The sequence below is a fragment of the Lepidochelys kempii genome, chromosome 3 (assembly GCF_965140265.1).
Source record: "Lepidochelys kempii isolate rLepKem1 chromosome 3, rLepKem1.hap2, whole genome shotgun sequence".
Classification (NCBI taxonomy): domain Eukaryota; kingdom Metazoa; phylum Chordata; order Testudines; family Cheloniidae; genus Lepidochelys; species Lepidochelys kempii.
The window spans coordinates 195,233,079-195,259,496 of record NC_133258.1 but is presented as its reverse complement, the minus strand read 5'-3'; the positions used below and the strand labels follow the sequence as shown (position 1 = coordinate 195,259,496).

Sequence of the window (26,418 nt, the reverse complement as noted above, 5' to 3'; positions counted from 1 at the left end):
TGAGGCAGGCAGCAATGCAATCATGGTGAGGGATGTTGGTGTACAGGGAGGTGACATTCACATGGCAGTGTGTGTGTGTTCTGGGGGGTCGTTAATGTCATGGAGTTACTGGAGGAAGTCTGTAGTGTCTTGGAGGAAGTTGGTTGTGTGTGTGTGTGGTGTGGTTTAAAGGCCGTTTCTATGAGTCCTGATACTTCTTCAGTAAGAGTTCTATGGCGAGATACGATGGGTCTGCCTGGGAAACATGTAGAATCTGGGGTGGTTTGTAGGGATGAAGTTGGAGAGTTTTTCTTGGAGTTGTTTGGGGAAGGATTTGATGGTAATTTTAAATTCCTGTACGAATTGTGGTGTGGCATCTTAGAATTCATTATAAAAAGTGGTGTTAGAGTTGTCTGTTGGCCATGATTAAAGACTACAATGGTATCCCCTTTGGTTGCAGGTTTGATCACTTTCTGGTGGCTGGATTTCAGATACTGTATTACTATCTTCTCAGCAGTAGAAAGATTGGGTGAACTGCAATATTTGTTGAGGATTTCAGAGTATCTTTTCCTGAAGCAACCAATCTAATGATTTAGTGTGTAGTTTCCTCCGCTGTGGGACATCCAGTCAGATTATTTCTTTTTCTTATCTTATTCGGTGGGGGATGTGATAGTTGTGGGTGGTGTCATCTTCACTGTGAAAGAATTCCTTGAGGCACAGTCAGCGGAAGAATTCTTCTAGTTCTTCACATGTTAGTGTGGCATCATGTTCTATGTTGGGGCAGAATTTAGTCCTTTAGAGAATGATACTTTAGTTTCAATTAGGTAGAGTCTGATAGGTTGAGGATGCTGAGGGGCTGTGTAGCATCCACGTGCTGGGACCTGCTGTCTTGGGTTCTCTGGAGTTGTTGTAGCTGTTCCTCTGTTGGATGGCTGTCAGCTTTTTCTTCATCATCATCATCTTGGGTTTTCTGCATGATCTTCAGGTACGTTTCTTGGGGTTTTTTCCCCTTCCAGTGTGAGATTTTTGTTTTCATTTGAGATAGTCCCTTCTGGAGTATGTAAGGTGCAGGAGATGGTTCCTTGACGACCTCTAAAATTTTGTTTATTCAGGAGGCAGAAAGCAGCCAATAGAATAAAAAACTGTAGTGAAGTCAGATGTGCCAGAACTTCCCCCTGGGGGCAGTTGCATCCGAAAGGTGAGTCCCATTATCTAAGTCAGCAGATCAGCAGCTGCAATGTCAAAATAGTGGGAAAGTGATCCCTTTAATCATGGTGGGAGGGGAATGATTGAGCCCCTAATGGCTGCATGAACCCACCATATGTTCTAATTCTTGACACCAGGTTTAGGACCTATTGGAAATACAGATTAGAAAGAATACCTGGAACATGTGAGTTCGCCCTCCAGTTCTGATGGGGCATTGGAAAGCAGGGTCCTTCTTGTTAGGAGAGACAAGGTACAAGAAGCTTGCGTTTACAATGAAATCCCTGCCATAACAGAACAACATTTGGGGCGGGGGGGGGGGGCGGGAGGGAATCTACCTTCAGTGCATTTGCTGACAAGGTAGTTCCCCCTCTTCTGGTTGCAAACAATTGGCTGAATTAGGTCTTCAGTGCAGACCTATTCAACACACCTGAGTATGGTGGGATTGCATGAAACTGACTATCCTGTCAAACAAGTCATTGGGTTTGTTACAATGCTTGAAGAGTTTAAAGGGAAGTTTTTACCCTATTGCATCCAGGATGTTCAGATAGCCAGATCCAAATGACTGGGGTGCTACTGAATTCGACAACTTGCTGCCTGAGCTCTCCTATTCCATACCCATTTATGGAACTGACAGACGACCCCTCTCTCCCAATTTTCATGGTATAGTGGATTACATTACTACAAAAGCGAGAGAAAGACTAGGCACTTGGGGGTAGTTTTTGGTGGGGAATGGAGGGGTTTGCTGTAGGGGATATGGGGAGTCAATATATTTCTTCTATTGCATGTACTCTGCTTTCTAGGCAGGATAACCCATCAGTCCACATGGACTGCCACAGGTGATTTTAAAGAAGCCTGCCTGAAGAACATTTTTACAAAGATAGCTTATTTGTTCCCCCTCTTTAGATGACCTGTGGAATTACAGACCAAAAATCAGACTAACTTCAATACCAGAAAGATACTGAAACAAATGACTAAACAATCAATTTTCAAGCATCCAGAGGATCATAGGGTGATAAGTCATGCCAAATTGACCTCATTTCCTTCTCTGATAGGGTTACCGGCCTAGTGGAGGGGGGAGGTGTAGACATGATGTACCTTGATTTTAGTAAGGCTTTTTATAGTCCCAAATAACAAAGGAAATGTGGTCTAGGTCAGTGCTACTCAAGTGGTGGTCCGTGCACATTGGGAAAAAAAATTGCCGGTCCCCCACATCAGACAGCTTGAGAAGCACTGGTCTAGGTGAAGAATTATTATAAGGTACCTAGTTGGGGAAAGGAGAAAAAAAAATCACTTAGTATTTATCAGTGGTTCACTATCAAACTGGGAGGATGTATCTAGTGGGGTCCCGCACTAGTCAATATTTTCACTAATGATTTGGATAATGGAGTGGAGTATGCTTATAAAATCTGTGGACAGCACCACACTGGAAGGGATTGCAAGCCAGGATTAGAATTCAAAATGCCCTTGGAGAACTGATCTGAAATCATCAAGATGAAATTCAACAAACAAGTGCAACGAACTACAGTTTGGAAGGAAAATAATCAAATGCACAAATACAAAATGAGGAATAACTGGCTAGGCAGTAATACTGCAGAAAAGGATCTGGGGGTTACAGTGGATCAGAAATGGAATATAAATCAACAATGTGATGCAGTTACAAAAAAGCCTAATATTCTAGGAGGTATTAACAGGAATGCTATATCTAAGACACTGAAGATAATTGTTCCTCTACTCAGCACTGGTCAGACCTCAGCTGGAGTACCATGTCCAGTTTTGGGAACCACACTAAGATGTGAACTAACTAGAAAGAGTCCACAGGAGAGCAACAAAAATTATGAAGGATTTAGAAAACATGACCTGTGAGGAAAGGTTAAAAAACCAGGCATGTTTAGCCTGAGGAAAGACAAATGGAGAGGGAGCTGAGAATAGTCTTCAAACGTATTAAGAGCCGTTATAAAAAGGATGGGGGATCAGTTCTTCATGTGCACTGAAGGTAGGTCGAGAAGTAATGTGCTTAATCTGCAGCAGCAAGGGAAAGTTAGGAAGTTTTTTTCCTAATGTCTAGCCTAACTATAAAGATAGTTAAACACTGGAATAGAGTAGGAAGGTTGTAGAATCCCCGTCATTGGAAGTTTAAGAACAGGTTAGATAAACACCAGTCAGGTATTCTTGGTCCTGCCTCAGCACAAAGGGATGGACTAGATGACCTCTTGAGATCCCTTCCAGCCTTACATTTCTATGATTCTGTGTTGGGAATCATTAAGAAAGGGATAGATAAGACAGAAAATACCATGTTGCCTTTATATAAATCCATGGTATGCCCACATCTTGAATACTGCACACATGTCATCGCCCCATCTCAAAAAAAGATATACTGGACTTGGAAAAGGTTCAGAAAAGGTCAACAAAAATTATTAGGGTTATGGAACAGCTGCCATTTGAGGAGAGATTAATAAGATTGGGACTTTTCAGCTTGGAAAAAAGAACATAAGGGAATATGATAGAGGTCTATGAAATCATGACTGGTGTGGAGAAAGTAAATAAGGAAATGTTATTTACTCCTCCTAACACAAGAACAAGCGGCCAAATGAAATTAATAGACAGCAGATTTAAAACAAACAAAAGGAAGTACTTTTTCACACAACGCAGTCAACCTGTGGAACTCTTTGCCATAGGATGTTGTGAAGGCCAAGACAAAAACAGGGTTCGAAAAAGAACCCGATAAAGTTCATGGAGGATAGATCCATCAATAGCTATTAGCCAGGATGGGCAAGGATGGTGTCCCTCACCTGTGTTTGCTAGAAGTTGGGAATGGACAAGAGGGGATGGATCACTAGATGATTGCCTGTTCTGTTCATTCCCTCTGGCACACCTGGCATTGGCCACTGTCAGAAGATAGGATACTGGGCTGGATGGACCTTTGGTCTGACCCAGTATGACTGTTCTTATGTTAAAAAAACCCTGTTTTGGTAGCTCAGTCATGGCAAATTAGTTTAACTTCAACACAGAATTCAATCACTGGAGAGAAGGAACAAACCCTCATTTTTAAAAACAGAACCCTTTCCTTTTGAGGAAAGCTGTAAGATATTAAAAGTATGCTGTGGGCCCAATTCTGTTTGAATACGCAGACTCCACTGAAGGCAATGGAATGACTTCGGATTTACAGTGGTGTATCAGAAGTGGGCCCTACATGCCAACATTTCACAGTACAGAACTCACTCAAATATTATTAGACTTTCTTGAAAAAGTTTGTGCTGTTTTTTCAGAGCACAAAATAGTTATTGGTCCAACTAGTCACACTTGCATTTCCACTGCACCTACTAGTGACTGATTCTCAAAGCACTTTGTAAGCAAGATCTTAGCTTCAAGCTCCCCCCTGTGAGACAGTTATCCCTTAGTCTCCATTTTACAGAAGACAGATGAGTGAAGTGACTGGCCACAGCCATAAAGGATGTCTGTGGCAGAATGAAGAGTAGAACCCTGCTCCTTGTCCTGGCGGATTAGTCACAAAAACGTTTTACCTTCAAACACCGAAAAAAATTTGAGCGAGAGCACGTCTTGTGCCATTTTCTTATAATAAGAAAAATATATACTGCACATGCTTTACATACCTGAAACATATCAGTGTTGCTGTCATGTGTATATTCAACCACCACCGTCTGGGCCCGAGACAAGGTATACGATATGCTATGTTGGTCCTTGTTGCTTATTGCCTATAGAAAATTAAAATATATATTAAAAATAAAGAATATCTGAGCATCACAAATGAAAACAAACACTAGTCAATTGACAAAGAGGAACAACCCAAGTAGACTTATAGTAGTTAGACTGATAAGTCAATGCTCATGTTATTTTGTAAGTTAAAAGATCGCAAGAAAAAGGCACAAAAATTGTGGCTTCGCTGTAGACAGATACTGATTTTAAACATGACACACAGTACACCGTCTGAGTCTTAATTTAATGGTCTTAATTTAATTTTTTAGCAATCTAGAGGTTTTGCATTTTAAAAAGCAATCAAGGATATCTTGGTAAAAACCACAGCACTCAGATTTTCCAGACCTGGCACCCTAGAAAGAATGTGAGTGGAGTACAGTAAGCATCAGTGTGCATTCCATGAGCTGTGCTAAGTCCATGAGAGTTGTATATGGCCCCCAAACTAGAAAATTCAGTGTTTTACTATCACCTGCAACCCACTTAGTTATTTCAAATACAGCTTTGAAATAATTTCAAATTCAGCTTTGGAACAAAGAGGTGATATTTATCCAAGCTATGATAAAAAGTGTGAAGTAATCAATATGAGACGTTAGGTAAATGCTCTCCTCACTACATGGCTATGCAAGACACCAACATCTAGAGCTCTGGGGGAGACTGAAGCCACCTCTTACAGGGATATGTACAGACATAAGTGTGGAAGGAGCTTTCCCTGTTTAATTCCTCCTCTCAATAGCTGCTGACAGTTGCAGTCCTTGCATGCTCCCGGTTAACACAGTTACAAGTGGTGGGGCCGTGATCCTCCTCCTCCACCGCATCTAGTGGAGTTAGCCAACTGTGGAAGAAAGTACATGCTACCCACTCCCCATAAGGAGGTGCTGCCCCAGCAGATTAGAAATTCTGCAACACCTTGTAGAGATAGTAAGTAAGCTATGTAGCTTACAACAAACATTAAGGGCCAGACTATGCCAGGCTCTTGTGTAGGGGCATGGAAGGTGGGGAGTGAGGGTTCAAAGGACTCTCTTTACCATGTACTCTCCCCCATTCAAGTTCCAGACACAATCACGGCAATCTGGGAAGTGCAAGTCTGCTCCCTTCTAGCAGCCCTGGAGGAACAATCCACAACAGAGCATGGCACACTGCGAACACGCCTCCTGCACATCTACAGAGCTCTGGAAGGGGCAGTGCCTTCTGAGTCCCAACCCCTCCAGAATTTCCCCTGGCTGCTGCAGCTTGGCACTGCCCTCATTGGTGGGCTGGATACAAACTCTATGCTCAGGTCTAGGAATATAGCCAGCCTTCTGTTGTGCTTGATGACTGCACAAACTCACAGGTGCAAATTTGCTAAAGGTGTGTCACTGTTCATACACCAGAGTTAAAAAATAAAATAACGCAGGACTGATCCAGAAAGACCCAACTGGTCCCTTCACCACACTGAAACAAGACACGTGTTATGTGACAGACACATTAGTCATGACTAGTGTTGGACACACTTTGGCCTAGATACAAAAGATGCGAAGAATGATTAAGCATGGCAAAGGCTAAAAATACTAGCATTGCATTTGTAAAACCTCCACATCCTGACCTTTTGCAACAGCAAAGGAGGGGTGAGAGGCGTGGATTTTATTTTAACAGCCCTTTTATACACTGTGATATCATGGGGTGATTAGTAAGCTACCTGGACAAAAAGCAGTAAGTGCTGCTAGCAAAGCAAAGGAAATGGAAATTTACTCAACACAGGATGCAAGATATCTAGCAAAATACATTAAACTTTCAGTTTGTCAGCCAGGGTTTTGGAGGTTTGTGCCATTTTTGACTTGCAAAACAATGGCTAGTTGTCTATAACTGAACAAGTAGGTCTTCATAGTCTGCTTGTGAATGAAGTACTTGTGAGGCTGGAGAAATAGTGAACTCAATAGGAGCTGTGAGCACATCAACTGGATTACAGCATCAGAACCAAACCCCTCTTCTATACTTCTCCCAAATTAAAAAAGCACCCAGCTATTTTATGTAATTCCCTGAGCTAAAGGTGTATAAACTGGTACTCCCTATTGTCAGAGCATTTAGAGATACTAACAGAGTCAGATCCTATAGCCCTTACACATGAGAGTGGGACCACATTGGCTCCACTGTGTTTAGTCATAGGCCTGAATCTGAAACCTGCCGAGTACCTCCTGTCAGGCTGCTAAGCATCTTCAGTTCCCATAGATTTCAGCGGGAGCAGTGGGCACTCGGCAGCTCGCTGAAAATATTCGGCATTTGGCACGATTGGTTCCAGTGCAAGTGCGCATGGAGCCCAGACACAGTAGTTATCACCTTTTACACTTTAAGCTTCATCAGTGCTCCTTCCTAGGTTTAAAACCTTCCCCGCTCTTCCTCCTAGGGAGGATCTGACACTTGATTTTAAGCCCCTTGCAACACTTTTTGTGAAACAGCTCCTTTCACCCCTTCCCCATCTGTGGCTGACCACCACCACCAGTGGACTGAGTAGCAGGTGTATTCGAAGTGCACAGCTCCAGACGAAGCACAGACCTATCTCTAGTTAGATAGACTGAGAAAACAGGAAATCTGAAGTACACCTTGGTAGCATGTTCTGGAGGAAAAACAATATGACCAGCTTAACTCTTAGTAGTTATTTGTGTTATGTGGTGAGGACTGGGCACTGGATTTGTGTTAAATGGTTTCTTTTTCAGTAGGTGAAAGGCACCAACGGGACAGACACCTCCCAACCATTTCCCACACAGAGCCTGATGCGTCCAATACCAGTTTTACATCTGGGTAATTACACTGAGCTCAGTAGATGTACACTGGTGTCAAAGAGCAGACTCTGGCCTACAACTAAAACTGTCAAACTTACCTTTGCTGCTTGAGGAGTGCAGGCAATATGCACGGTGCTGGGTTTCACCCCATTTGCCTTGGGTCTTTTAAATAAAGCAAACCTACTTTTCCTTCTTCCTCGATCTCCATTTGGCAGAGAGCCATTATACCTGTGAAAAAAAGCCATTATGCAGATAAAATATATGAAGAAATAATGGTTTTTAAATTAATTTGGACCAACTGCTAAACAAGTATTGTGTTGTAATCTAAAAATCAAGTTTCACTGTAAACAATCTTTGTGGTAAATAACGTATTATGAAAAAAGAAGCCGCTAGACAGCTGCACAGGACTATAAGCTTGAGAATAGATGAATATGGTATACAGACATCTCTCTGGGTGTACAGAATTAAATGGTGCAGTCAGAAAAACAGATGGAGAAAACCATGTGTGCACGTTTAGGGCCCAATCCTGCTCACACCAACGTCAAAGGGAGCAGGAGCAGGCCCTAAGCTGGTAAATGTGTAAGATTTATTGTTACAAGTAGCATTATCGTCAATTTGCTTGTATAACAGAAGGACGACTCCTATGAGTAACACTTACTGCAAAAGGACTATTTTTTCCAGAGAAGATCTCAGATAAATAACAAACACCCCTTTCCTCTAATTAGGGCTTACTTCGACTAGGAGAAAAGATGTTTTTTACAAAGTATGTTTGTTAACATGTTTTAACACCCTACTGTAGACAGGAGCAGCCCCCACAGATCACATTGTACTGTAACACATTGGCTGATCAATTTGCCTAGTCTGCACTAGGATTCTAAAATACATTAGCTAGCGTGCTTTTAATAAAACCTTGTTTATCCTAGTCTAGACAAGACTTTAAAAAGGAGGATTTCCTTCTATGTTATCAAAGATCCTGTCTTTCCAGCCACAGACTGGGATCTCTGAAGAGGTCATTAGTATGCTGGGTGTTTAATACCACATAGCTTGCCTGGCCTGGAAAGCAAGAGAATGGAGCTAGAAATCAAACCCAGGTCTTCCACACAACAGTTCAAAGCCCTATCAAAGCCTCATGTGATTGGCTCACTTTTCATTGCAGAGGCACTGCAGTAATCTAACATTTGACCTCACTGCTATGCACTCATTTCTAAACAAGACACTTACCCTAATACAATCAGTTCACCATATTTTACTGGTGTTTTAGATGGATGATTTTCTTGATCAGGAGAAAACATGAGCTTAGTTAGTGACTTCTTCTCAAATTCCAGTTCTCTGATCAAGAGCCTTGGCAGACTTTTTTCATTATTTCCTGTAAAATAAAGGTAAAACAAATTAGCAAGATGCCAAAGAAATTAGTTACTGTCTGCAAATCAGCTATACACAATGGCTTAAGTGAGCCTGCACATCCAGCATAACCATATACTGTTCCACATGTCTATCTTTTGGTCTGCCAGACCTGCTGCAGTAGTGGAATCATTTCATATACACTGTTTTCCCATGTTTCAGTTGGTCTTGAATAACTGCTTCTGCCATGTATATAAAAGAGCGTACACAATTCCAGTTACTTGAAGGCAGTCTAACTCCTGGAATCACCAAAATATAGCCTAGAAAGAGGCTAATTTAAGTGTGGTGATAGGGTTTAATGTTGCCATGGCAGAATGAATCTGCAATAGAGCTTTCATTTACCCTTCCTGATTATTTAACATAAGTGATGTAGAACTGCACTAGATATGCTTGGTGATGCTTTAGGGTAGACCCTCAAGACGGGAGGTTGCCTAGTAAGAAGACTAGAATGAAGAATATATTTTCTGATCATTAATTGTCCATGAGCACATAAGTTTTATCAAATATATTTGTGTTCAAAATTATTTGCTGAATAATAATTCTTGTGCTGTTGAGTGTGAGCAGTTAAGTGCAAGTATGTGATACTACAGTAAGTTTTGACTGGACACAGAGGTCACATGGTATTGCTTCTGTCTCCAGACAGGATGAGTTTAATTCTTAGAACCTGACTTTTAGTGTAAATACCCGTGATTAAAGTTTCACAACGGTTTTACCACAGATTCTCTAAAATTACCTTAAAATTTGTTGTTTGTTTTTTTTTAAATTTCCCTTCCAGTAAATTTATTCACTAGAGCTACTTCTGGACAGAACACACAGGGGATATGAATGCAGACACAGTGAACAGCCTGTTATTTGCAGAAAAAGCCCTGAATTATTCCCCCCCATCTGTTAATGAGAATAATTTCCGGTAGTACAGCTATACTCATACTGCTAAGGAAACAGACAGGTTAAGTGACTTGCCCCTTAGAGACTGAGTAACAGAAGAAGGATCTGAACTCAAGAGTTCCACATACTAAACTCAATCCACTAATCAAGGATAGCTCAGCTCAACTCACGCACTTGATGTAGGCGTTTGTGCAGGTAACAACCTTTATCTTCCCATCCCAACAAAACAACTTACGGTTAATAATCAATAAAATAAATGATTAATTATTTGTATTACTGTAGCACATGGGAGCCTTGGTACTTGCACAGAACTTCACATGTTTAAAAGCTCCTTACAAACCCTAAATCAATCCTCACATGCCTGAGACAGGGAACCGTTATCTGCATTTAACAGATGGGGAAACTCTGGCACAGTGGATTAAATGACCTGCACAAAGCCATTCAGCAAGTCAGCAGCACAGCTTGGTGTAGAACCCAGGTGTTCTGGTTCACGGTCCCATGTTCCAACCACTAGACCACACTGTCTAGGGTGACCCAGGTGAGACCTTAAATCTTTCACTTGAAAAACTACAAAGGAAGGCAAAAAACTTGTGACAGAATATTTAATCTGAAACACAGGGTGAAAAAATGACCCAAAGTAGAACGTACGTACATAGTAGCGACAAAGCCAGCTAAATTAAAGACTTGTTTGAACGCTCACAGTAGCTGTTTAGTCTCTCTTGCAAAATACCATGAACCCTGAATGGGAGTCAGGTGTTCAGCACTTAAGTGATGCTCAGCAATGCAGGATTGGGCCCTAACGAAACAAAGCTTTGAGTGCCTTTCACAGCTTACTGGCAAATATTTAGATGCTCTTGATATTAAGCCCAATTAACCTAGTCCCACAAGTCACCTGTTGATATGTGTCATAAATTATGTTACAGGTAATTCTCACATTTGGGATTGAGAGATTATCCAGTATTTATTTATTCTGGGGGTGGGGGTGAGGAGTCAAATTAAAGTCAGTCCATTTTCAGTCCATATACAAATAATGGATTTAAAACCTTACCTTAATGTTTTCAATTACTTGATTTTTGCCTGCACACAGCCCAGTAACATAAGGTCATATCTAGTAACATACTGAACGAGTCAATCGTCCAATTATGGGAGACCAAAGAATTTAGGGCAAAACATTTCAAACGTAAGTGCTTAAGTAATTTGCACCACCAGCAGCTCTCATTAGCTTCAACTGGAGCTACAGATGCTCAGCACCTTTTGAAAATCAGGGCACTTTTATTTAGGAGCCTAAGCATCGATTTAGGAGCTCATTTTAGGCACTTAGGTTTGAGACTACTGGCCATGACTCCTTAGGAATTCACATGCAATGAAGTCACAATCCAGAAAGAAAACCTGCCTGCTGGTTTGATGATCAAAGTTAGTACAGGCAGGCACGTGGGGAGTGTTTAATTGTTATTATCTCAAAAGATTAAAAGGGAAGGTTTTTTTTTAAATAACCTACAAGTTTAGGGCTCAGTCCTGAACCCCTTACTCACTGAAGAATATTTACATAAACATCACATCAACAGGCCACATCACCAGCCCCCCACACCGCCCACGGTGAACTGAGTCCAGGAATTCAAGAGCCAACACCATGGAGACACTCTGCCTGCACAGGTTTCAGAGTGGTAGCCGTATTAGTCTATATCAGCAAAAAGAAAGTACTCCTCGTTCTTTGTGCCTACACACCAGCTCTGCTCCCCAGTGGGATTGCCCTTACACCCTGGCAGCGCAGTTCTGCTGGAGACAAACTACCAAGGACTTCTTGGGGCCACATCTTCCCCTGTGATGGAGCTCATTAGCAAGATACAGCCTAGGCACGGAGAGCCTGTAGGTTTGGGCCTGTATTGGGTGTCTTGAAGCACATGGGCCTGGAACAGCCTGTCACCATCTTTATTAGCCATAACTGCAACAGCATTTCCTGTTTTGCTTTCTCTAGTGTTTCTCCATGCAAGTACACTGAAGCATTGCTCAATATAAAATGGATTTACCTCCATGTTGGTCTGGGCAAAAGCATGTTACAAGCAACTATTCATCGCCTTTAAATGTCAAAAACGACACCCCTATATTTCTAGTCCTCTCTTTAATGACTAACCCATTTATAAAATGTAGATAGGAAGAACAGAGGCTGCGGAAGAGATCAAAGTTCAGTCTTCTCTACATACTGCCACTTTTGCCTTAGCCATCATATTTTATAGTCAGCACTTTGCTTTTTCCTCTTCTGAAATGTACATTGGATGTCCTTAAAATCTTGACATTTGCCGCTCAGTCATTTAACTACCATGGAATCTGCAATACTGTCCATTAGGGAATACTATTAGACCGGTAAATAAAATGGTGTGGTAAGAAAGATTTTTCTGTGCCTTGCTTACTTGTAAGAGTACTGAGCAGTATACTTAAAGCTGCCTCATGCTGGCAGGGCCAGAGGATATAGGAAAAGATCTGAGAGATAGCAGTTTTGATTTTGGTGTGAAAAGGTCTGGAATGTTCTCCCCTTGCTATTTTTCAGGTAAAAATTTGTTCTGTGGAGAGCCCTGGAAAAATGCAGCTGCCAGCCCCAAAGTCAGGTTCTGACCTTCTGCCTCTCACTAGCTGTAATGGGAATTACACATGCACGTTCAGAGGAGAATAAACCTCTTTAAAGAATTACATAAACAGACGGCCAAGCAACCTCATTCTGGAGAAGAGGACTACAGAACAGAGACCATAGAGACTCTTACCATTGACCAAAACAGTGGATCACGTTTCATGTTAAACACCAATTCAGCCAGGACAACAGCCTCTTTTGATGCACCACTTCAGACTTCTAAAGAGAGTTATCTTTTAACTTGGAAACCACAATACAAAAAGATTTTGTTCACACCTAAATCTAAAACACACCCTAATTAATTTTTGTTAAGCTAAGAGGAATCCAAACCAAACTCATTTTGGGGGGATACAACCACATTAAGATCTTATTCCCCTAGGAGAAAATTCAAGAATTACAAAACCAATTATTGTGATCATGGGAACAACTGTTCCTCCACTGCCAGAGGAAGGCAGTAATTTGCATGAACGTTTTTGAACTAAAATTCTCCAGCTTTTTATGCTAAATGCAAGCATATAAGATTTTGTCAATTGCACATGGAAGGCCTGATTTTCAGAAGTACTAAACACCAACAACTCCAAACTCAAGTACCTACAAAACTCAGGCCCTCAGTGACAAATTCAGAGGTGGCATACATGTTGACATATGTTACACATGGGTAAGTCAGTGTAAGCGGGTGTAACACATGCTAAGGAATCCAAGGGGGAGGCCTTCAGCCTCCTCATGTACCTTCTCACTGCCCTTGTTAGTTGCATTTCTTGTGACACTATCCCCTTGATATGTAATTACTCCCAATTTTTTGAAATGATACACCATTTATGTCAGCTCTGAACATGTCCCCTCCCCACCCTGTTTGCAATGAAACCTGGGCATGCTCTACAATGGAATTTCAGCCGTACTGGTTTAAGCCCTTACAGTCCTCTAGCACGATTCACACTAGTGCAAGTCATTTCTACACTGGGGGTTTGCACCAATGGCTGAAAAGTACAGACAAAGCCTTTGTCAGGTTTGTCTTTGTTTTTAGTGTTATAGACAATCATGTTTTCTTAAAATCATTTATGACTTTTAAAAAGAATCCTTTACCCAGACCTTTTGTGGACTCCCCACCAAGAACTGCAAGAACCTTAATCAAGTTTAAATAAAAAGTCTCCCAATGAAATTTCTAAGTAGTCTTACTGGAATTTCACAAAATTGAAAATTACACTCAATATTATATTATAGGGTCTTCTAGGAAAGTGGTGGAGGCCTATTTGCATCAATCATTTAGAACTGGACAAAGTACTTAAGGATTCACTGTAGGAAACCCTCCTGATCTGGCAGAATAGACTGGATTTATTTAAATAAGCCTTTTCTTTCTCAATTCCCTGTATTTCTGTGATCAGTAATAATGTGCCTTTTTAATCTTTCATAAGACAAGAAAGTCTTTAAGAGTCAAACAAGGTTAATGCAAGATTATAGAAATACAATTCAGCAGTCTCCTTGAAATCTCACATCTAAAAGATCAATTATCCTGGCACAATGGTAGTCAAGATCTTCAGCACAAGCAGCTGAAAACTCAGTAGTTATCAGATCTCCTGCCCCTAGAACCTTGTCAGTAATTTTTCCATGTCAAGGAAACTTTCTTCAGTTTTACCATCTAGAACAGTTCAATAAGGAACTGAAAGCAATTTTTTATTTTCTAAGCTTGTAAAGGTTCTTGTGAGGTGATCCAGCCTCTCAGACTCCCAACAACTAATCAGACTAGAGAGAGAATGTTATGAAGCTTTCCTAGCTGAACACCCTTCTCAAAGTCTATTGTTTCCTCCTTTGAAAAGGAGGCATTGTCAGACATGCCATACACAGCTCTTAGGCCAGTGGTTCTCAACTAGGATACATGTACCACTGGGAGTATGCAGAGGTTTTCCAAGGGATACAACAACTGATCTAAATATTTGCCTAGTTTTACAACAGCTTACATAGAAAGAACTAGCAAAGTCAGTACAAACTAAAATTTCACACAATGACTTGTTTATACTGCTCTATATACACTATACAGTGAAATATAAGTACAATATTTATATTCCAATTGATTTTACAATTATAGGGCAAAAGAAAGCAAGCAATTTTTCAGTAATAGTGTGCTGTGAGACTTGTATTTTTATGTCCAATTTTGTTAGCAAGATGTTTTAAAGTGAGGTGAAATTTGGGGGTAGGCAAGAGGAAGGGGGGGTACAGTAGACTGAGAAGGTTGAGAGCCACTGTCTTAGGGGACAGAACCCACTAGCCCAGCCAATCTACCAGTTGAAGAATTTACATGAAAGCTAACAATTTATAACGCAGTAGTACCTAATGGCTGGTTCAACCCCATTGTGTTAGATATTGTACAGACATCAAGCGAGTTTAAAATTCTTCGTGTCTTCCTCATCAGCCATGCTCCTTCCTCAATTGCAGAACTTTGATCTCAAACAAATACAATTTTTACTCCAAAAACAAAAGCCTTGTCCATTTACATTTTTGGAAGTTCAGAAGGGAAGACGACTTGACAACTCAGAGTACTGGGAACAGGTCTTCACCTCAAGATCATTGCTTCAGATATAGCAAAGGGGCCAAATCTTGCATACTCCTATGCATGTGAGTAGTTCTATTAAACTCTATGTGATTATTCATATAAGCAAAGTGACTCATGCATAAGTATTAGCAAGGCTCGCAGTGGCTGAAAACCATTATTCTATGGCTGTTTGGTGATTTACATGTAATGAGCTGGTGATCTCAGTCAGCTCCTAAAGGACAGCTGTTACTACCACAAAAGATACCATCATAATGGACACTAATTTGCATCCTTATTGGCAGTCTCAGCAGAAAAACCTAACTACTGAACAGTCATGGTGAATGGAGGATACTTTCACCCTTAGAACTGGTTCCTCCAGAGCAGGGAAGAGTCAGGAGGGTTGGGTAGTTTTCACTGTTGCTGTCCAGGGTGTATGCATTTTGTGGAAAGATTGAGGACCTCATGTCCACAAAGCTGTCAAACGGATCAAACTCAAAAACAGAATATTTTTAAATGCAGTCTAGAAAAGAAAGCAACTTTCCTAAGAGTTCTCTACCCTCCCCTTCTTTACATCTTCATCTCAATCATGGAAACGTTTGTCTCTTGCTGTGACAGGCAGAGAGAGAGTCCGATTTTAATATGCAATGTTGTTGTAGCTGTATTGGTCCCACGATATTGGAGACAAGGTAGCTTTTATTAGACCAACTTTTCTTGGAGAGAGAGAACTTCTGTTGGTGTTCAGAAGTTAGTCTGATAAAAAATCTTACCTCACCCACTTTGTCCCCATAGATTTTTGGGTATACTTAGGCTAAGGGATAGGGGGAAAGGTTATTTCCACATCTCTTCTGTTAATTAAACAATAGAGGCACTTAGGAATACTTCAAACCACATAAAGGACCAACACACTTGTATCAAACCATATGTTGTGGGAGCAAGCAATATATATGCAAGAAGCAAACACCAATGGAAACCTGCAACAACTTCACTGACTACATTTATACTGAAAGCAGAATTTGGCTGTAATGTAAGTGATAGAACAAATGCTTTCATGCTTTGAAGGGGACCTGGCTGAAGTTTGCCAAATTTGACAAAGCTTTTATTTGAAAATTCAGAGGGAAAAAGCACAACCAAGTGCTGAGGTTTTTCTACCAGTTGTACTTCCATGTCCGGTTCTCAGCCACATGATTATCGCAGTATTTTCTGATCAAATGGGACCACGTATACATTAGTCTTTCCTGTGGCTGCTATTAAGTCTATAGACCCTGCCTGGGATTTTTTGGTTTATTCTGACACCAGAGGGAGAACTGATTGGTGCACAGCACCTTGAGGAGTTAATTAATGAAGTCTACTGAACTGCTAACTCAAAACTCAGCTTTACAAAATGCAAATTAAACTGTCAGCATCTTAACAGTTAACATGCGGGGGGGGGGGGGGAGATGGCGAGTTCAATGAGCCTAAGTAGAGATTCATTAAATACTCTGCTGTGAGCTAAAAATACTAGAATAAAAGTCTCTTTGTAGTAAATTACCATCATTTTCTAAACACAGAGCTAGCATTATGGGCTGTTAGCAACTGTAGTTCATGCCAGACTAGCCTTTTCTAAAATGCTGCAATTAAAAAAAACCACCACACACAATATATTCATTGACAGAGGTCTCTTTTAAAAATAAAAATATGCTGATTCAGAAGCAAAAGCAGAAAGTTTTAACTGATGTCACTCAGCTTTGCAGTATTTTCCTCTTCGTGTTCTACCTACAAGCTCTAAATCTTTATTTCTACTCACTAAAGACGAAAAAGCACCACAGACCTTGCAATTGACAAGCCCAATAAATTCTGTATCATGTTAGGTGTCAGAGTAGCAACCGTGTTAGTCTGTAGCCACAAAAAGAAAAGGAGGACTTGTGGCACCTTGGAGACTAACCAATTTATTTGAGCATAAGCTTTCGTGAGCTACAGCCATTGAGCTGTAGCTCACGAAAGCTTATGCTCAAATAAATTGGTTAGTCCCCAAGGTGCCACAAGTCCTCCTTTTCTTTTTGAAAATGTTAATTCTGTATCTGGAAACCATTCAGCTCTTACTTATCCCGTTCCTCTCATTCATTTAGAGCAGGACAACAGGACAGTCAATCAGTTTAGGTATCCTGGTTCATTTACAAGCACCAAACCCAGTTAAATTGAAATTTAACTGGTGAATTATACACTTACCAGTCTGATTCTATTCTATCACAATGGTGACAATTACACTGAAACTAATGAAGTTTCACTAATGTAAAATATATCAAGTTAATATACTACGTTTTAGTAAACAAAATTACTCTGTCCCAAAATACAAAGGGTCTTATAATAAAGGGAATTCCATGTTAAGTGATGACTAAAAACCCCACAATTAGGCCCCAATTTTGCAAAAAAAACACTTACACACGTGCTTAACTTTAAATTCATGGGAAGTCCCAAAATTTGTAGGATCAGGACTCCACATTTTCCCAGTAATTCTTATGAAGGAGTCCAATATAGTGTTTGCTCTCATGTCATCCCTAATCACTGATGCAGCAGCCCTGTTTTCTGGATTTAAAAGCAACTGGCTGTTTCTCTTCTGCCCATGTACCTCGATTAAGATTCCAATGTGTTTTTTTCCTATGCTACCATTGGCCTTTTTTCAGCAAAAAGACATTTTTAATGTGAAGTCTAGGAGGAAGAGAGGCAGAGAAAGTGGTAAGCAAGTCTAGTGAGATGAAAAATTTAATTTCCCACAGACTACCTGCCTTCCTGATGGACGGGAAAAGCCCATCAGTCTATTTGCCGGATCCAATGAGTGGGTTGGAGAGGAGGGAGGTGTGTGTGGTATAACTTCCTATTATACACACATGAAAAGACTAGATCACGCTACTGAGATTGTCAGACTATATTTATTGTAGAAGGCACAATGCCATCTAGGATACCATGCGTTCATTTAAAAAAAATGAAATCCAGTTTTTGACAGACTTATCTTTTCATCTGATGCTTTGCTTCATGAAGATGATAGTTTGCTTTATATCATGAACCTGATCATGAAAGTCAATAGTGTTAACTCCTGATCTACACTGGTGTAAGTGACAGAAGAATCAGGCCCCTAGACTACAAAGTTTTTTGAGGCAGCGACAAAGTCTGTGAAGCACAATGCCCATCCGGGATAGTATAAAAGCAATAGCGTATATTAAGCTTAAATACATTATATATTTCCTGCTCAAATCTTTTTCCAGAAAGCTTAAACTGATATCACCACTGTCTTTACTTAAGTAATTACGGCACTCAAAAAGTACATAACAAATATTATCCTCTGGTGTATGCATTTATTAGGCCTACAGTTTATTTTCAATGCTTTTCTCTTTCCTCCAAATGAAAAATGCATTTCCATATACACGCTGAATTTTAGTTTCTGTGGGTTTTGTATTGCATTTGGCTTTAAAGTTATATTCTGCTTTACACTTGAGGCTGATACTGTCCTTAACTCACACCCCTTTGTACTGGGCAATTAGGGAGTAAAGATGGGGGTGACATCATTGGTAGCATGATTTTACTGTTCTAAAGGAAGAATATTTCCTTCTTCTCTCTGTGGAAATGTTGATTTTCTTTTTAATACTTAAAATAGCTCCGCAGTTTGGTGTACACCTTTTTAAGGTCAATGACAGTTTTTTTCCTTCAAATAATTAATCCCCTTTCTCAAAGTCTGTGCTTCCCCTCAAGGCCCTAAAAAGGCTTAATCATCCATTGTACACACAGGAGGGATTTCAGTTTTATTTTCAAACATTTTAATATTAGTAACCTAATAAAAAAAATCACAAGGCCAAACTTAGGCAGCGTGTAATCTTTTCTACACAGGCCACGAGCATAACATATGATATTCGCAAGGTATGTCCGTTTCTGTGCCCTGAGACTCTTTACTACAATCTCATTTATTAGAGTAGCAAACCTAAAATATCTTCGGTAAAACAGATTTATTAGTAGATTGTTAGCCTTGAAACTATGGTACAAATGGTCAAACCACAAACAAAGGCTCCAAACCTGCAAACACAAAGACAAGTAACTTTACACAGAAGAGTAAACTTATTGCCTTGGTCTTGATCAGAACATCTGACTTTCTCCAGTTTAAACATTAATTTCCATTGAGTTGACAAATCTCTGCTGTAGCCCCACAATTTGTTCCATTTGCATAAATGCATCTGAAGATGCATCAGTGTCTTTGGGTACGTCTACACTGCACTAAGAGACCCACCACCTGAGTTAGATGACTTGGACTCGCCGTGCGCAGGCTATAGGGTTACAAATTCCAGTGTAGACATTAGGGCTCTGAGACCCTTCCCCGTTGGGGCTGCAGGTTGTTTTATTGCAGCGTAGACATTCCCTTTGAGACTTCAGGGACCACAGCATAAAGAACAAAACATTTTTGTCTGATGAACAACGCAAACATTTTAGCAGATGTTAATTACATACTTGTTTAAAAAAATTTCTGCACCTTCCTCTTCAAAGGATGGTTAAGCACACTGGGTCAGATTCCACTCACAGTCATATCAGCATTACTCTGCATTTACACGGAGATCAGAATCTGATCAACTATGTTAACACTATACTCAAGGGGGAAAAAAGTTACATAATAGTCCCTGCAATATTTTTAAAAAAAATCAGCATATTTTTCTGTTATGAAAAGTAACAGCTGATCCTCCTCTGAGGAAACCACGATGTCCTCCCACAGAGAAGTGATGTAATTCAGAGACACTGTGTGGGAAGCTGAGAACATTACCTTTTAGCACAGGATGGCTATTTTAAAGCTGCAACTTTGATATTGCCATATAACCTCATTAATTAGGAGAAGTCTTTGCCACTTGCAAGGTGGTATGTTCACATGCAGTTTACCCCTCCCTTCCCATGCCCATTAAATAAGACCATGTCTACAGTACCACTTTTGTTGGTATAACTTTTTTCACACCTCTGAGTGACACAAACAGCCCCCTAAGCAACATAAGTTACACTGACAGAAGCACCAGTGTGGACAAAGCTGTGCCACTATAAGCTTGCTAGTGTAGACGTGGCCTAAGTCTCAAGATAAAATAATGACATAAACCACGTAACCTTTGCACAAAGCCCACAAGTTGGCTATGGAGCTTTTTCTGCAACCAAATACTACAAACCTTATTCAGTTGAACTACTCACAAGAGTAAAAATTACTCATGAATGACTTGTGAAGGTAAAGAGCATGGGACCAGGTTCTCAACTCGCAGCTTTCTGAATCAGCCCTTGGTTGCAGTTGTAATGTAGTCTAGTTCATCCAATTTCAAAAAAATTGGAAGATCTCTCCTTTGCACCAGTTACTCAGACTTACAACTATGAAAGTGCTACATAAATATGATTCCATGTAAAGGTTTTAAATAAAAAAAAACCAACAAGCAGTAAATGACAACATATCAGGTGGCATGCTTGTAAAGACATTAACATATCCTTACCCTAGGCAGAAAGCTATCAGCTAAAAAGTAGAGCTTTTCCATTTAACACTGACAGTTAGGGACTGGTTCTTCAAGAGGCAGAGACCAGGAAGAGCTGCATACTACGCAGGATAGTGCCCTTTATAGCCTTCATTGAGTCTTCCGTGTTGAGGCAAGAGAAAAGCACCCTAGAAACTAAAGTATATCACCTGAAAAAATTCTTCAGTTTTTATGTCATTGATCGAAGCCTCTCTTCTAGTACACAAGAGTTTTGGCCATGTTTATTAAAACACTTGCCAAAAATACAGATTTATACGTTTTTATTTTTTAAAGACCATTTATCAAATCATTTGCATACAGGATGGAGATTTCCCGTGTTTTTGTGATTGAGCACATTGGGGGATCTACCATATAATGCACCTTTAGCTAAAACAGATGGAAAAAGACAGACCCTGCCCCACTACAAAACCACCTCTGAAAGTTTGTTCTGGAGATTTGGACCAGAAAGCTTTGATTCTTGACAAGCTTTCTGACTATTAATTAATAACATGGCAACATATAAGATTTTTTAGACAACAGATGTTCTAATACCAATAAGGCATATTCATAGCACCTTTAATATTAAACTGTTGGTTAGACCAATGCACAGGATAAAGAAGCTAAATATTCAGACTTTGGTAAGAGACTGCTGTTTATAGTCATTTGTTTTGACAACACCAAATGCTTCAATCATGTCTCATTCCTAAATTGTAGATCAAGATGCCCCAAAATCATCTTAAACTATTTTCAAAGGACAAGACATGCAGTGTATAATGTACACTTTGAAAGCCTCTCCTTATTTTGGGAGGGAGAGGAGCCAAAAAACACCACACTGTCTATTATCTCAGATTCCCTCATCAATTTGAGCAAAAAACATTAGATAAAATGCTTTGAATTATTCTACAGCTACTTTTACAGAAGGAAACTCACTTATTCGTTAATCTTGTTTACAAAAAATCAAAAAATGCCTACTAAATCCAACAAGACAGAGAAACAGGATATTAAAACAAAAGGCACTACTACATCCAGGCACTTACCAGTACCTCTATTCTTCCTGTATTTCCACACGCTATACAAAGGGGAGCAAGGGGGTGAAAAAAGCCAGACTTTTTAAAATAAAGATGAAATCCACAGAGTTCAAGAGTATCCTTCAAACCGCAGCAACTCACAGGCTCTGACTGCCTCTGCTGTGTGTTCATTTACTTAAGCACTTGGTAATGCATGCAGACTGAACAGGGGGCTGGCTCAGAAGAATTACGCAATCTAGGAAAACACTCCACTGCCGACACACCATTGGCTGAAATCAGAGCTCACATCCCACTTAACCCTCTTCACATTAATTGGTGGCCCCAAAAGGAAGAAAAGGAAGTAGAAGGTGTAGAATACAGTTTTTAAACACAAGCCTGATCCCTAGCAATTCTTCTGGATTGGCATCTCAGAGACTGTTCTATTTCTGGTCAGTCTTACTTACATAACTGTATTGATACAGACTATACGGTTTGATCTTGTTTTTTAAATTAGCACTTAACCAAACTAGCTTTCCTCACCTCCCACATCAAAAACAATTCCCTAATATAGTACTTACTAAGATAGCAACAATAGAAACTCCTTAGGGTACACCTACACCAGAATCACTGCAGTTGTGACACTATGGTTCAGATGCTACAGGAGTTAGGCGATAGCTAGGCCGTCGGAAGAAATCTTTTGTCTATCTAGCAGTGTCTACTCTGGGCTTAGGCAGTCTTAATTACATCACACAGGGCCTGAAACTTTTCATAGCCCTCAGCAGTGTAGTTAAATTGACCTAATTTTGCAGTGCAGACGAGCCCTTAGGCATTGCCAATCCTATTTTAAACCAGATACATTTGGATCTTTACCTGCTCTAAACACATCTACAGATGCCACTTGTGTCTATCCACTTTCAGACATCAGACACTGCCGGCCAGCTGCTTCTTACGGGCTCACTCATAGCACACACATGGGGCCAGGTTCTGATCTCTTCTCTGGGGTTTGTCTACACCACCCAGCTTTTACCTAAAAGTCAGTATGTGTAAAAGCTCTTTGTCAGCACTTTTGCCAACAAAATACTTCCAGCCCCGCGAGCGGCGTTAGCTTTGTCGGCAGGAGCGCTCACACTGCCACTTCTGTCAGCAAAACTTTGGTCTTTCACCGGGGGGGGGGGGGGGGGGTAGGGTGTACCCGTGAAAGACAAAAAAGTTTTGTCGACAACTTCGCAGTGCAGACATACACTTACTCTAGTAAATCTGAAGCAAATCCTGTTGAATCAATGGACTTGATTCCTTACTGTCTTACATCTCAAGTGATTATTAACATTTGAGCAAAGTGAGTGCAAAGTGGGTGTAAGACATTGGTAGCCTCTACCATTCAATGCTCACTTGGCTGTCTCTTTGCCCACGTGTAAATGACTAGACAGGGTGCAAAGTTGCGGCGAGATTCAGACCCAATCAGTTAGACCAGATTTGCACCACAGTAAGAGTTCAGCCTTTGGCCCAACATCTCTTATCTGTTTAGGGCAACAGTCCAACTTTCTTCCCTGGTCAAATAAATATAATCTTTCACTGATGGTTATAGATCAGTCTACCTCTGGCATGAGGAGACATGGGGGAAAAATCCAATCCTCAACTGGTCTCACAGGTTCATGATTATCCTCAAAAGTTTTATACAATGTTTTTGTGGGATTTATTTAAAAAACCAAAATAGCATCAGGACTGCCTCTCGTGTGGATGCTGCTATATGGTATAAAGCTACCTTATAATGGCACAGCTTAAACACACTTTTATATTGATGTAATTTCATGTACATTAAGGAATTGTACAGCTTTAACAGTACCAGTTTCAAACAGATATAGTTAAAGCAGTACAAAATCTGTGTGTAGACCAGCCCTTTGATTAATCTGGCACTCGTGAAAGCAAGGCTATTTGCAGCACTAGTTGGAGTGCAATTCTCTTGTGCAACTCCACTCCCCACAGATACCACCAGCCCTCACTTTTCACACTCCTGTCCTGTTTATATTTCCCTGAGCAGAGATGCTACCAAGGGGGCCAGAATCTGTGAATTGTTTGCGATGTGGACAATGGAGAATCTCCCCACAAGATCTCACTGCCATTTCTGTGTAGTGGACCCTAACTGCAGAGAAAGGGTCTTGCCCGGACACTGAATAACTCTCCCAGATATATACCCTTGCGGTTCTGACTCCATTGCTTTGCTGCTGGCTCAGGTGGGTTTTTTTACATTTGCTTTTGTGAGTGGTGTGACCAATTCAGAAGAGGGGCTTTCATTTTATAAGTAACAAGTTTCTAGCCATCAAGGTTGTAAGAAAACCTTGAATATCTGAACCAAGGGCAAACTAATAAGTGGTTATCTCCCCTTGTGGGGCAGACAGCAGGAAAACAATGGCTCCAAGAGGTATGAACTCTCAATGAGATTAACAGTGGGATAAGGAGAGAGATTAACTCTAAAACCCAATGATAAACTATTTCACTGCTTTTGACAATGTTAGCAGATGGATGGACAAGGAATGGAACAAAGCCCAGAAGTTGGGAGTTGCTGCAGAGAAGGAAACGCAGAAGGAAGGCGGGGGGGGGGGGGGGGAGAAGAAGACCACATGGTGAGGAATGAGAACAGAGAAGGAAATGAAAGAAAGGGCAGAATTTGCACTGGTCCTGAAGGAGAACATCTTTACATTGAGTGATACTGAGTGTGACAATAAGGTACAGAAAGAAATAACCACAAGGACTAAAGTTTAGGATGGGATTTTCTACAGCTCTGTGCACTTACCCTGTCTGCACTGAAGCCAATGGTAAAACTCCCATTGAAGCCAATGATTGTAGTCTTGCAGAGTTTAGGCCAACACTTAGAACTTCTGAAAGTCCCACCTTTAATTGCTATATAAAAGTCCTGCTCCACTCTTGCTCTTTGTGCACTCCTCCCAGTGACACCAGTGGAAATGCCTCTGGAGATCAAAGCTGGTGTTTCATCTTAAGTTATACCCCACCCACAGACCATAGCTAAAAATGGAGTATGGCCCTCTCCACAGAATGCATTTGATACTTCTGTCTTAGAAACATCCATGGCTGTTTTGGCACCCTAAAAGAGCGGACATGGTCTGACTGCTCCTGGGGTAGACACCCTGGAGATACCCCTTACCAAAAAACTACAGTGTGAGAGAAAGTATATTTCCAGTAGGAGCCAGATACCCCCACCACTCTGTCTCCAATTTTAGTTACTAATGTATGATCAGTTCACTACATGAGTTACTCCCCAATGACATACGCTCCTCCAATTCACTCTCCTTTTGTGAGATGGCCTCAACAAACATCTCCCCCCAGTATGTAAACCAACGAACTGTTCTCCTCAATCCCACCTTCGGCAACAGCCAACATTTCTCCATTAACCTTCCACGTACAATCCAAAACACCATCCATCCTTTCTGGACAGACTATCGGCATACTCATTCACCCTCCACATGCAAGTGGAGGATCCATTTATCCATATACACTCCAGATATCTGCCATGATCTTGACTGCACGTTGCAGGCCACAGAGTGCTCAGTTCTCTACAAAAGGCAAATACATTTCTATTGCTACTAGCTATCCATATGTAGGTTACAGAGATGGGTCACAGCATGGAGCGGCCTGAATGCAGAGCTAAAATTGTTGTCCAAGTTTCTTCTAATATTTAGATTTTTAATATTCTACCATTCATATATTTTCTAAGGTTGTTCTAACACATAGAAGTATGCCTTAAGCAATGCCTCCAGAGAGCAATAAAAATGGACTGCTTAACAGAGGTGGCCTTCTGATAATCAAAGTATGTGTCTCTCAAGGCAAGAGATTACTTAACAAGGATGGTCTTTAGTACAGCATCCTCTGTCTCTATGTAATGCACAATTATTTAACTAGCGAAGACTAAATTCTCTTGCATATTGAAGTTACCAAGTTAACAGACCACCATTCCATGGCAACCAATTGACTCCAACAGATTACAAACAGCACCTGCCTATGTTTTAAATCAGTGGTTCTCAAACTGTCCCCCCCCCCCCCCCCCACCACAGACCACCTGAAAATTGCTGAGGGTCTTGGCGCACCACTTAATGCTCTTTCCAAATGTTGTTTGTACCATTAGCTAACTATCGTAAAGTGCTTTGGATAAAAGTGCTATATAACAAACTTTTTTTGGTTCTACAAATAAAAGCACACAATTCACATTTTAATATCAGTAGTCTTACCTTTCTAATGTGATGGATGTGCGCTCTCCCCCCGGCTGGGGCTGGGAAGAAGTGGGGTCTCTCCCTCTATCCCCCATCACAGCAGCCCCCGAGCTGGGGCTGGGACAGAGGAGGGGTCTCTCCCTGGTAGCCGAAGCCCTGGAGCCGGGGAAAGTTGTCTCTTTTCTCTGGCCACCCTGCACATCCCAAATTCCCCCCACCCCCCTCTTCGCCCTGCACTGCCCCCTCCCACCTACCCCTTATTCCCCCCAAGACCCCCACCTCACCTTACATGTGCGTCTTCTCCAGGATCCAGGCATCTAATTAGTGGAGCCATGCCTGCGCAGCTCCACTAATTAGGTGGGTGGCTCTTTATTCTTTTGTGTGCGGCCACCCAGGCGTGCACCTTAGAGGGAACTATCCGCAGACCCCCTGAATGAAGCTCATGGACCACTGTTGGTCCATGGACCACTGTTTGAGAACCTCTGTTTTAAATGTTTCCCTCAATTATTTACCTTCTCCCTTTCTATTAAGGGTTAGAGAAGAACTATTGTGCCTCTGATTCTTTACTCTCATCTGTCCTTTACCTCTACTGCCTTATGGGC

General features: G+C 40.9%; 1 protein-coding gene across 5 annotated transcripts in view; it reads right to left on the bottom strand.

Annotated features, from left to right (window-relative positions):
* PELI1 (pellino E3 ubiquitin protein ligase 1) overlaps positions 1-26,418 on the bottom strand; it is a 146,410-nt gene that overhangs the window by 6,296 nt on the left and 113,696 nt on the right. For 4 of the 5 annotated variants that reach the window (XM_073339509.1, XM_073339510.1, XM_073339507.1 and 1 more), the window contains 3 exons: positions 8,877-9,021; positions 7,754-7,883; positions 4,797-4,898 (listed from right to left, as the gene is read on the bottom strand). In XM_073339509.1, coding sequence (XP_073195610.1) covers positions 4,797-4,898; positions 7,754-7,883; positions 8,877-8,947 — 303 coding nt within the window. In that variant the 5' untranslated portion in view covers positions 8,948-9,021. Of the gene's footprint in view, positions 1-4,796; positions 4,899-7,753; positions 7,884-8,876; positions 9,022-21,623; positions 21,873-26,418 lie in introns of those variants that run through there. The other variant, XM_073339511.1, reaches the window with a different exon arrangement.